The sequence below is a fragment of the Haemorhous mexicanus genome, chromosome 5 (genome assembly GCF_027477595.1).
Source record: "Haemorhous mexicanus isolate bHaeMex1 chromosome 5, bHaeMex1.pri, whole genome shotgun sequence".
Lineage (NCBI taxonomy): Eukaryota > Metazoa > Chordata > Aves > Passeriformes > Fringillidae > Haemorhous > Haemorhous mexicanus.
This window is the reverse complement of record NC_082345.1, coordinates 1,006,055-1,018,878: the sequence shown is the minus strand read 5'-3', so window position 1 is coordinate 1,018,878 and position 12,824 is coordinate 1,006,055. Positions and strand designations below refer to the sequence as shown.

At 45.8% G+C, this 12,824-nt stretch overlaps 1 protein-coding gene across 1 annotated transcript in view; it reads left to right on the top strand.

Moving 5' to 3' along the window:
* Positions 1-1,844: 1,844 nt before the first annotated feature.
* Positions 1,845-12,824, top strand: part of SOX5 (SRY-box transcription factor 5) — a 297,551-nt gene continuing 286,571 nt past the window's right edge. Inside the window, 1 exon segment of the mRNA XM_059847991.1 lies at positions 1,845-1,983. Coding sequence (XP_059703974.1) covers positions 1,946-1,983 — 38 coding nt within the window. The 5' untranslated portion in view covers positions 1,845-1,945.

Below are 12,824 nucleotides of genomic sequence, written 5' to 3'. Positions count from 1 at the left end.
GTGGGTTTGCTGCTGGTGATGAAAGGAGCAGCCCCGGCTCCCAGCTGGCAATGCCTTTATACCAGCGCTGGGCTGACTGGCCTCCGCATGAGCCTGCTGCTTTCTAACATGTGCACCGGCAAAGAAAAGCAGCAAATTAAACAGCGGAGCTGTTGGATATTAAAAATAATAAGCTTTGCTATTTGGCATTTTTCTTAAGCCAGCGGGCATGAACATTTTGAAAGTTTTATGGATGCTCCGTGCAAATATGTGTATATATTTCAAAAAGTAAACTTGCAATCTCCGCGCCACTGGGAGGCAGGGATGAGAGGGGTGGCAATGGACCTAATCAAACTGCTGGGGGTCAAAACCACGTGGGTTTTAAAGGCCCTTAATGTTGTCCAGCTGCAGATAAAAGCGGGGGAACAGAGAAAAGAATTAGGGCAGGGGAACGGGAAAGAACGGGGTATAGATACGTGCTCCTGCGTGGGTGTGTGCGCACGTGTGTGCGGAGGAACAGGGCGCCCGCGTTTTTGCCTCTTTTTTTCCTTTCCCCTCGCGGCCCTTGCGGGGAGTTCAGTGCCAGGCCGGGCCGGGCAGTGCAGGCTGTGGCGGCACTGTGCGGGCACAGCAGCCCGGCCGATCCCCCGTTGGCTGCCCCGCTCCCGGGCGGGCTGGGAGCGCCGTGCCCGCCCAGCGCACAGCGATGCCCGGCCGGGATGCGGGGGATGCCGGGGCCCGATCCCGCCTGCCTTCCTCGGCCGGCAGATGTCTGTCGGGAGAACTGAAGGGCGGCGGAGGCTGCGCTCCGCCAGGCAGCCCAGGGGCTCTGCGGCCGCGTCCACCTTGTTATCAGCGATTGTCTGGGCAGGGCAGCGAGAGGGAGCGCGACCCTGGGGCTTTACTGCTCGCCCCGAGAGTGGGGGGGAAAAAGGGGACTGTGATTCAAGAGAAAACGAGAAAAGCCCCAACAGATGAACGGAAAGTTTATTTTTGTTGTTGTTTGAACATCCGTGTGTGTACGTTCGTGTGCGCTCCCGCTGTTTTGGCATGTGGCTACCTTTTCCCTTGCACACAACGGGGCTGTTTGATGGAGTTTGGAGCTGAGGAAACTTTGGGTTTGTTGCCAGGACGGTTCGCAGCACTTTGTGGAAAGCAAGAGCTAACAGTGAGACCGACAGAGTGACTGACAAGTTGTTTACAGGTTTCCTTGAAGGGGCCTCTGCTATATTTCAATCTGTCAAAGTTGCTTTTCTTCCCTCAGAACAATGCCTGATTGTTGTGCGGGTGATTTTTTTTTTTTTTTCTTTCCCCTACCCAAAGAGAGAGAGAGAAAGCGAGAGACTGGGAAGGGTGGGGGGAAAGGAATGAAAATTCTTCGGAGCACAAATGCCTTTGGTAACATTTTTATGTGTTTAATCTCTTCTCCCCTATTTCAACTCCGAGAGTTGATAACTGTTTCCATTTAATCAGTCTGCTCTTGTTTTATCTTCTTTCTCCACTGATCTTCCTCAGCGCAGGGGATTTGCTCCTGGTTTGCCGGTTTAGGTGGATTGTCGGACTGCTTTTTGTTTTTTTTCCCCTCCTCCCCCCGCCCCCCCTGCCCCCCCCCCCCCCCCTTTATCCCCTCCACCCCTGCACGTTTTTTTAGGACACTGAAGGAGTTGACTTTTCCCGTTTGGCGGCGGCGGGCGAGCAGAATTAAAAGGAAAGGACAGGCCCCCGGAGGTCGCGCGGCGGGGGGAGCTGCGCCGAGCGCTGCGAGCGCGCTGCCCCTTTAAGAGACTGGTCAAGGAGTCCTCGCTCAGAGCGAGCGAGCCGGGAGGGAGGGAGGGAGAGGGAGGGAGGGAGAGAGCGAGCGAGAGAGAAAATCAATCGGTTTAGAAGGTTTGGACTCACTTGACAGGTTCAGTTGGAGGCGACCATAGGTGGCTGCTGTGACAAAGGGAAATTGTGCTTTTCCAGCATGCTAACTGACCCTGATTTACCTCAGGAGTTTGAAAGGTGAGTCGAGTTGTTGGGGCGGGGGTGTGTGTATGCGTGCGGGGGTGTCTCTTCCCCCTTTTTTTTTTTTTTTCCTCCCGTTCTGTTTCGTGCTTTGTTTGTTATTGCATTATTATTTCTATTATTATTTTTTTAATTCATCCGAGCACGCCTGTTGGCGCGCGTGTGCGCGGATGGGCAGCGGGCACACGGACACGCGGGGCCGGGCGCGCAACTCGGGCAGGAGGCCGGGCAGGAGGGAGATGGTGAGATGGTGAGATTGTGCTCCCTCCTCCCCGGGCCCGTCCGCGCTCCCCCGGTGCCCCGGCGCCGTGTCACTGCCCGGGCTGGCGGCCGCCGCCGAGCCCCCGGCCCCGGGCGGCGCGCAGCTTTGTTCGGGGCCGCAGCGCTGCCGTGCCCTCCTGCCGCACACCCTCCGCTGTTCCAGCCCGTTCGCCGAGCGCCTTGCCGGGCACGGCTCCCCGCTGCTGCCCGGGCGGTCGGCGGAGCGCTGCGGGGATGCCCGGTGGCGGCCAGGCTCCCGGGCATCCTCCAACTTCCAGCCCCAGGCTCCCGTCAAACTTGGGAAGGCGCTGTGCCGAGCACATGACCTTTTGTTGATCTAGCAGGAGCTCTTATTTTTAGGCAAGTTAACATCCCGGCCCTCCGTCAGGAGAACATCTTTCTGCCTGAGGAGAGAGGGGGGGAAGGAAAAAACCAAAGGGAAAAAGAAAGGGAAAAAGTGAAACTCTTGCCTCCAAGTTTTGGCCGTCGCCTCTCTCGCGGAGTGTCAGGAGCCGGGTCTGGCTGTGACGAGCGGGCTTCGGGTGTGACGTAGATGTGCCCGTCTCCCCCTGCCCGAAACAGGAGCCTTCCCTGCCTGGAATCGAGTTCTTGCTGTCACTGGTGGTGGCTTGTGACCTCCGAGAGTTCAGTCCTTATTTCATACCCGATCTGGTTCTCCCGAGATGTTTGGAAGCGTTTTCTCAGGCTCTCGTACGTCCGTGCGTTGATGGTCCCGCATCCCTCCCCTCCGGCTTCTTCTTGAGAGGTTATTAATAGCCCCTTGTGCGGCTGCAGTAAACAACCCAAACTTTCATTTCCAAGCAGTAAATGAAAGAATGCCAGGATGCGCGGTACTGAGGTTTTTCTCATCTTCGTGAAAGCTACCTCCTGTATAAACATTTGGTTGTATCTGACTATGCAATACAAGCTAGGTGCTAGACCAGCTGGTTAAAAATATGCTAAGTCAAGCTGTTCATCGTTCAAACCTACTGAATTTGATAGTAAAGGCATAGAAAAGAAGGCAAGATAAAAACATTTTAAGTGGGCTGAGGAACACGCATGCAAAGGAAGGACAGGAAGGAACACTTGAATTAAAAGATCGGAGAAAATTAAAATTTGGAAACGCAGAAAAGAACTATTTTAACACTTTCAATCCTTGTCCTGAAACTAGAATGCTTCCTTACTAGAAAGTGAAACTGGCTAGGTTGCTCTGCTCCAAGGTTGTCTTTAATGCAATTAATTTTCCAGACTTGGAATACTTGGCGTTTTCCTTCGGTTTGTTAGCATTGCAATAACAGGACAAAATTGGTTTTGTTCACGTGCGCTGCATTAACTTAGTTCAACTACCTGAGGAAACTGTTACTGTTTCTGATGTCAGATGTGATCTGGCATCGTGCTCATGTATTTGTCTTTTTCGTGCAATCGATGGATTCAAGTATTTCATGTGCCTCACTAAGTTTACACATAGAAATTTCTAAGCGAGCGATTTTGGTTATTCTTTGAACTTCGTGATGAACACAATGCTTGTAAACTCTCTGAAGCAGACAGAAGTCCTTTCATTTTCCTGCTGGGGGACTTTTTTTTTTAGCTGAAGTCTCTCTGTGTTATAAATATAGATATTTATATAAATTTTATATATAAACAAATCATTTGGGGCAACCATCATCCTTAGAATGAGCTTCTCTACTCCCTTTTTTTTTTTCTTTTTTTTTTCGCCCCTAGGCATACGTTTCATTTTCAGAGATCCCAGCTTTGCTCTTGTAAACATTCTAGTTAAATAATCAATACACTGCTCTCCTTTTGCCATGCAGATAATAGCAAGCAGCAGAAATGGGAAGCAATAAAAATGAACCTCAGGACTTGCAATTTTTTTGTAAAATTTTTTTTAAGCAATTTTCCTCTGCAGTTGAAATTGGGGATAGAGAGCAGTATCTTTGTTAATCATTACCATTTGTTTACATAGTGTGTGTTTGACTACAGTCACACACACACACAGACGCAGGCACTGTCCATGTCATACGAGTGTGTTTGTCAGGGAGCAGCCACGAGGACACACTTCCTCCTGCACAGGGATCTCAGACCCACAAACGCCTGCGGAGTTGTGCCTGTGTGCACGATGCCCAGATCGCTGTTCCCTAGGTGTTTATGGCAGGTTGTTCCCTTGGATTCTGTCAGCACGGTTCTTGGAGCACATTTCTGCAGTCTCTTGGCGTCCAGCTGGTCGTAGCAGCGTGTCCCACTCCAGTTGTGTTACTGTGACCCGTCTCCCACCGCTCGCTTTAAACTCGAGCAGCAAATGACAAGGAGGTAAAGGTTTGTCAGGCAAAGTTGTCTGCAGCTCAGATCTCAGAGCAGCCGTGTGTCTCTCAGGAGGTCTCTCCTGTTTCCCTGTTGTCTTTCCCGTGAGGTTTCTGTGCGTCTCAGTGAACTGCAAACACTTGAGAAACTTTCCGTCCCCCCAGCTGAGGAGAGCTGAATTCAGGGGGCTTCTCTTCTGTGTCTGTGGCCATCAGCAGGGGGAATTTACGGCACGCACTTGGAATGAAAATGATCCTCGGTATCAGACAAATAAACACTCATTAATTCATTCAGCATCACTGGTAAATTGCAGTAGGTTTTGTGAATTAACATGTATAATTAATTACCGTGTCAAAATTGTGAGGATTTTCGTCCTTCCCTGAGAAGTTCCTTGCACGCCTTTATTTCTGTTGGTGGTTGTTCAGCTGCCTGATTGAGAGGAGCATCAGAATGCGTACGGTGAGGGGGATGATGTTTGCAGCAACGTTGTGGGGAGATGTTAGAACTGGGATGCACTCTGTGTGTTTCACAGGGAAAGGGGAACTTCTGGGATGTGCTGTGTGAGCGCCTGTGGTTCTAAAGGTCTTGAAAAGAATAAGTCTTTTGTTGTTTGATTTTTCTCTCTATCTTTTTTTTTTTTTCTTTTTTTTCCTTTCTTTTTTAAGTTGGGTCGTTATACTTAAATATAACAAGTCGAGCCACAATAGAAAGAAAGTTTACTTCACTGAGGACAAGGTAGAGACAATGCAGCCAGAACCATCACGGACAGCTGGGAAATTTACAGAATGATAAAAACTCAGAAATGCCCAACATAAAGTTTTAATGTCTTAATAAAATCTGATTAATGAAAAATAGATAAAGTGACTGCTTAACAATATCCCTAGTGTACGGAATGTTCTTAAACCCCAATTAATGACTGCATATTTACATTTCTCTGTGGGCCGAGAGAGAGGCTATGCTAGGCATCCAGACAGAGTGACATCCTTCTGCATTATTTCCTTCACTTCTTTTGGTCTTTATTTTCAGCATGCCAGTGCAAGGTGAAGTGGCATGCAGTGCTCGTGGAAGAAGGACGGGTGGGTTAGAGGCTCTGTAGGGGAAAAAGGCAGAGCTGGAAAAGACAAAAGGCGTGGATGGGAGCAGTGGGGATGGGGACAGTGGAGCAAGTTCAGCGTTGGCAGTCACCGGTGGCGTGCTCGCGGAACGTTCCCCGTCCTAGTGAATAGCTTGGAGAAGGGAAAGGCTCAGGGATGTAAAGCAAGCCTCTGCTGGGAGGAAAAAAATATACTTAGCTGCTTTACTGCTGCACTGCACGAGTCATTTCAGACTCCCACTGAATTTATTTTGGGGTTGTACCAACACTGTCAAATGGAGAAGTCATTTTCTTAAAAGGAAACTTTGCGTATTCCTAAGTGCTTTTCTTAGCTAAAGTTACCCTAAATCTTTATTCTGCTGCATTTGCTGAGAGTTTTGGAGAAAGAACAACACCTTTCCGTTACTCGGCTTGCTCGGAATGCTCTCCCACTCTCCTAAAATCTACCTGTAGAATTAGATGCTTTCATTTCAAAGATTACTGTCGAGCTGAATATCTTCTAAGTTCATTGAGACATTTTGGGAAAAGGACTGATTGCTTAAGTTTGAGGTTCTAGGGATCTGGGATTTGAAGAATAGATGGAGTGCCAGTGTAAAGCTGCAGATCCTGGATTTTCGCAGTGACAAAAACGAACAGTTTCATTTCTCAGAGATAATTCTGAAGGAATTAATGCGTTTGCAGACTATTCATTAACGTCCTGCATGCACTAATTTAATTTGTTGTGCTTATGCTTGGCTGGGAAGAAGTTGACTGTTACAGATTACAGATTTTAATGAACATCTCAATAATTTACCAGTTGCTGAAATTGTGAACTAGTCTTGGAAGGCAAAAGCCCAAATGAGAGAGCTGATGAGTGACACACCAGCCTGCACAATTCGACTGTTATATTCATTGCATTTGAATCAAATTGGGAGTTTGGCATTACTAATTCTGGGTGGCTGGCTCATCATATGCATTCAAGGAGTTAATTAAAACACACACAAACACATACACAGTCTCCCACCAAGCATCTTGCGGTGTTTATGTGCCTAGTGTGTTTGATTGGTACCTTTACATGGGCGAGGAATTGTTTTTCCTTCTCTTTCTGTCCAGAGATCTTAAATATATAACTAGTTTACAAAATATTTACTGCCTCTCGGGGAGCTTTAACGAGCATTTATGGCTTTATCATTTAGGAGGCACCGAGTATCTGGTTGAGTTACTTAAATGTGAAGCTGCCTGATAGGATAGGAATATGTCTCTGTGCAACGTGATATATCTGTAGGTGTATAAAATACACTTTCAACAATATTTATACGGGAAAAAGAGTGTCTCCTCCCAAGGTGCAGTTACAGTTTCTTCACATGCTTTTCATACTGGACGTGCCATATAGGGAAACTTTATGTTTGTGGGGGATACCTGTGCTTCACAACTGTTGCAGAAGTCAGTCTGACATCCTCTTGACTTTCCATTTTATTTTATTTTGTTAATTTCTTGTTCAGGCCTGGTTATAGCATAATTAACTCAGGAGTGGAAGGGGAAAAATGTTGTCTTGCTTTACCAGACTGGAAATATTCATGCCTGTGAATTTTGCTACTGTAGTCAAGAGAAAAGAAGTGCTCACAGCAATTAATCAATAGCTGTAGTGCCTCTCTGATGATGGCAAGGAGTTTGTTGTTTAACAAGTAGCACCCTTAAAAGCAAAGAGTATTTCCCTCCTAAAGTTCCTATGGATTTTTATCAAATGTGGAAAACGTGTGAAGTCTCCTTCCTGCAAAAGGTAAAATTATGTTGTACATGAGCATGTTAAAACCCACAAGGCTGCAAAGTAAGCGAGTCCTCGTCATGTTACGAATTACCCAAACCAGAACTTGTGGAACTTTTGGAACGGGCTGTTTTTCTCTGGAGCTTTGGGTGGCTCTGGCCAGCGGGCGAGGGCCGGCAGGTGCGGCGATTTACTGGCGGCGTTTGTCCCGTTCCCATCTCCTCCCACGGCCCCACTGTCAAAACACCACCACCACCACCACCAAGTCCTCACCCACGCCCCGAGCCGAGGGTGGTGGTGTTGTCTCAGCTCTCCCACACGCTCCAGAGGGGCTGCCTTGCTCCAGGGGCCTTGCCCGGGCTGGCCCCAGGTGCTGCGGTAAGCCCGAGGCGCCGTAGCCTCCGCTGAGAGACGCCTCTTGTCACCCCCACGCCCAGCCCTGGTCACCCCTTCCCTGCCAGCTGGGAAGGCAGGAGTCCCCAAAAGCTGTTCCTGAGCCCACGTGTCCTTGGGACAGCGTGGAGTTCCGGGCACCGTCGCTCTTGGGAGACAGCAAATTCAGACGAGGTTCTGGAGGAGTTTTAGCGAGCCAGCGCTGCTTGCAGGGGCCATGGGACTTGAACAGAATGTGAGAAGTGGATGGAAATTGTGAGGTGCACAGGAGTAATTCAGAGGAGCTGCCTGTCTTTTTTGGGGATAGGTGCGAAATTTAATTATTCTGTTGTTTTAAGTGGACTAAGAAGCGTTGAATTCGTTGCTAGAATTATCAGATGTTGATATGAAGTTCAGGTGCCTCCCATGGTGTTGGGGGAGCTGTTTGTTTTGAAAGAAATTGGCAAATGTTTTCCAGTGTCCTGGTTTTGATCTGACTTGGCACTTCTTTTGAACTTGGCCTCTTGTCACCTTGTTTAAAGAAAAAAAAATAATTCCAACATGACGATTTTATTTTTGACTTGTGGGACTCAGAGGTAAAGTGAAAATGAGGAGAAGCTTGTGGCTCGCTTTGGCCGTTTGAAATTATATTGACCTTGTTTCCCTTAAAAGTACTGTGGGATTAATCAGGTAATATTTCTCAATACTCAAATTGCATTTATATATTTTTTTATTTTTTAAATTTATGTTTAATATTTTAAATTAATGTTTAGTATTCCAGATTTCCTTTTCATGCTTTCATTTTTTTAGAGACCAAGTACTGAAATTCATTTTGGCATATGCTTTTTGAGATCTATAATAATTTTATTTTGTTTTGCCATGCAGTTCTGCTTTTGTGTTTTCTCAAGTTCATATAGACTGTCTTCAGTTTTTTGGGTTGTGTTTTTTTTCGAGGGTGTGGGTGTCTGACTGCTATTAGACCTAAACATACCGCAAAATGTTGCCTTAGTGCTAATTTTCTTTGTGATTTTATTATAGTTTTATCATTACTCATTTGTTTCTGTCATAACATAATTTTGTTACATTTGGGGGCAAAAACATAAGGAGAGTTGAATTGATATTTAATTTTCTTATGTGAATAATCAAAATTCTTTTTAGTGGTGAGGAACTTGTGGGAGAGATATGTTCTATTTTTGTAGTTAAGAGCATTGTCTGCATCTAGTGTTCTTCATGGACCTTTCCTAGAGGAAAAAGCCCTTGGAATGTAGTTCATGCAAAGAGAAACCCATACAGTTTGTCATCCTCTTGGTTTCTTTGGTGCTGGGCTTAATTGTTTTAGGAATTTGGGAGTGAAGAAACTGCCTCGAGTTCCTTTGATTCATCTCAGAGGTTGGGCATGGCCAAGGTTACCGTAGCTGGCAGGGAGCTGGACTTGCCCACCATTGCGAGCAAAGAAGACCAAAATAAATGAAAATATTAATGGTTCTAAACAATTTTTAATTCTTTATTGCTTTTTTTCACCGTAGTTACCTGGGAATATTTCACCCGAAATTTTTTGGTGTTTTTACCGGAGCCTCCCGCGCTGTCGGGAGCGCGCGCGTCCGTCCGCACGGGTTTGTGTTTGTCCTCCGTGGTTTGGAGAGTCTGCTGGGGGCATGAGGGGACCACAGTGCAGCAGAGTGTGGAGAAGTTACACTCCTCACAGTCTGAGTTTTTATTTAAAGACCAGAGTGCATCTCTGCACGCCATTCCTATACACTTGGAAGTGCTCCTTGATTTAGGAGAGAGAGCACGTCATGAAGGGCAGGCAGCATGTGCTGTGCTCTGACCTTTAGGCGTGGCCTGCCTGGGCTAGGACTAAAGCCCTTGGGCAGAGCTTTGTGCCGGGAGGGAGCTGTGGTGCTGAGTGCTGTGTCAGGCTGCAGAGAAGTCTTCTGCTTCCAGATAAATCCCCTTAGCGTCCTCATTGCATTCACTTCGTAAAACAAGACTGAAAACATCTTCTCCCAAGACTTAGTGAGGTTTCAGTTCATCAGGTTTTATCCCTAAATTTCGATACCATGGCCTCAGCAGGGCAGAGGCTTTTTTGGATAGACATGAGATGTGTGGGAAGGTGATGGTTGGTAAGGGCGGAGGGAAGGATGTTCTTACCCGTTTGCATGTCTATTAACAAACTGGGTCATTTTGCTGTTGTATTTACATGACTTGTTCCTGGGATGGTGTGAAATGTGAATCACCAAAACATGATGATTATTTAAAAAAAAAAAAATAGGCTAAATGAAACATAACTGAAATAGAACTGAAAGGCTAAATGAAATCAACTGAAAACAGAACATGCAACATTATTCTTTTGGTACAGTTTCCTTCTGCAGTTGCTGAGTAAAGCCAAATAGTTCTTTTTTTCCATGTCTGTTAAAAATATCTGGGCTTTTGAATTTGAATATAACAGGGACACGGAAAATACATTTCTCTCTTCAGGTTCAGGCTTTGATTCGTTTTTTTGCTCCTGGGTTTTGGACACTGAAGTAGAAATTTATGGTGTGTTTTAAAGGAGGCTACTGGTTCTCATCTTTGTCAAAACCCCACGAACATCGGGCTGATTCTGGTTTTACAACTGAGATTAGAATTTGGCAGAATTTCTCAGTGGAAGGCTCTCCTCCTTTGCTTATGTTTTGTAAGTTCTGCTCACTTTTTCTGTTCTTGCCTAAAGTCTGAAATGAATTGTGTGACTGGGGAATGCACATTGGGCGTCTGCATGAAATGCCAGGCAAATTATGGGGAGAGTGCTGTGCCCCTCTGCAGTGTGCCATGCATCTCTTTTATAGATAATCTTCGTCTGTATTAGTGTCATTGATTTAGTGTGTTTTTGTAGAGTGCAAGCATCCTGAATCAGGACCCCATTATGCTTGTCACTGTACAAACACAAAAAAAGAAGGTTTCTTTCCATTCCACAGAGCAGCCTTTGTGCTTCGAGCTTAGAGTAATATAAATGTGTCTTTGTATGGGGAAAATTCAGAAACAGGGAGTAGGTAAGAGATCCCTAGCATGGTTCATGAATGAGATTTCAGTCCTGGAGCCATGCTTAACAATTTATAAATTGAGCAATATATGTGTACGGGTATTCTTTTTCTGTTTTTTTTTTTTTTCTTTTTCCTGACGCATGTATGGAGAAGTTGCTTTACTGTTAGAAGTACTGATATTATTAATAATAGATTTGTACTTCCTGTAAAGTCTTTTGATTAGGAATTCAGAGCATTTGGTAAGCATTGATATACAAATCATGAAGATTTCTGTGCTTTTTAGATTGAGAAGTGAGATTAGCCTCAACCTATAGAGGAGTAAACTGAGGAATGCTGTCACAAAATCTTTGTGTGTGAGTTTAAAAAGTAGCGATGCTGACTGGTAGTTCTGTTTTTTAACCTCGAGACACCCTCCTTTTCCCTTCTTGAGATCCTAAGAACTGCAAATTACAGACTTCTCTCTGTCCAATTATAATTTCTAAAGGTCTCATTCTAGCAAGATGAACTATAGTATTCAAATCGCTTAATATGTAAAATAGGGACTGTGGAGTATAATTAATAAAATAAATTAAAGGAGTGTTTGCAGCCACAGTTGTATCGTTGAGGGCTGGGAGGGAACACTGTTTGTAGACCCTCCAGTTATCTGAGTTGCTTCTAAACCAGTTCCTTACCTGGAGGCACGTTTGGGTAGCTGGAGTTGGGCAGCAGTGCCTGCTGTGTTTAAGCAGTAATTTGGGAAGCCCTGTGTGCTACACACAGGTAAACTTGGGTCCTGGGGAACAGTGAACATCTTCAGCTGTGTGTACCAGAACTGTCAAAGGTTTTATAACCTAAGGACCAGGCATGGGGTGAGCCCAGGGAAAACCTGTTCACGTGGAGAGCCTGGATGTGAGGAGCAGACTCCTCTGGAAGTGGCAGTGTAGGCAGCCACAGTGAGCAAACCAACCAGCCTAAAAGCAAAAACCCTGCTGCAGAACACCAAGTGCACCGTGATTCTTCCCCTAACCTTTGACATCTACTCTTCCAATGAGATCTGAAATGAAGGGACTGATACAGGGGAATTAAAAGGGAGGAATTATTTTCTTATTCACGTTAGTTCTTCCAATCTGTTTTAGTGGGGTTTTCTCCTTGTTTCCCAGTGTAGGCTCTGCAAGAGTAGAGCTGAAATGCTGAGGTCTGCAGGTAGCTTTACATCTAGGCTGTGTGCTGCATCCTTTACTACACACAGCTTAGAAAATGGGTATAAACTGAGGTAGTCCTGGGTGGATTTGATCTCTGCTGCCTTTGAATATCATGACTAAGCTGTTAAGTTATTCTCTTTGATGAGCTTTTTAAGAGTGACATTACTTTCAAGATAATGGATTATGATCAGCCAGTTCCGTGGTGCTTCAGTTGTAGTTTTTCAGCAGTGTGTTCACAAAGACCTGTTTTGTGATAGGGCCAGTCCAGGCATCCTTTAAAGAAGTGCCCATTCATTCTGAGTGTTTGGGCTCAGTAGCACTGGAGTTCTGTGTCAGGCCCTAAAAACAGAGGCCTAATTAATTAATTAACATCCTTCTGGACTCCATGAAAAAGGCTGGTGTTCTTCACCCAGTCCCCCTGGATGGCATGAAAATGTGACTCGTGAGGAGATCCCTGAGCAGAGTCCTGACTTTCCTTAACCTGCAGCAGATGTCCTTGGGTTGCAATGACACCAGAGTTTCTAAAGCATCAGGAGGGATTTCTGCAGACTTCAGCAGATCTGGGGATTTTGGGAGTTCCCTGTTGCTGTGCTTTGATGACAGGTTAACTATCTTTTTCTCCTAAACGAGTGTGCCTGGCAGATCACAATGATCTGAATGGCCATGATGAGAATTTACCTGAATTATGCCAGAGCTAACATCTGGCCCTTAGTGGACTTGGCACTGCACAGAAAATCAATCTTTGTTTTGAAACTGTGTGTTTCCTAAGGTACTAATTCCCAGTTGTGGCCAGCAAGGCCTATGGAGAGACTGCTGCACAAAAATGCCTTCTTCCAAATAGACATTTGTTTGATAACCCCAGTTTTCCA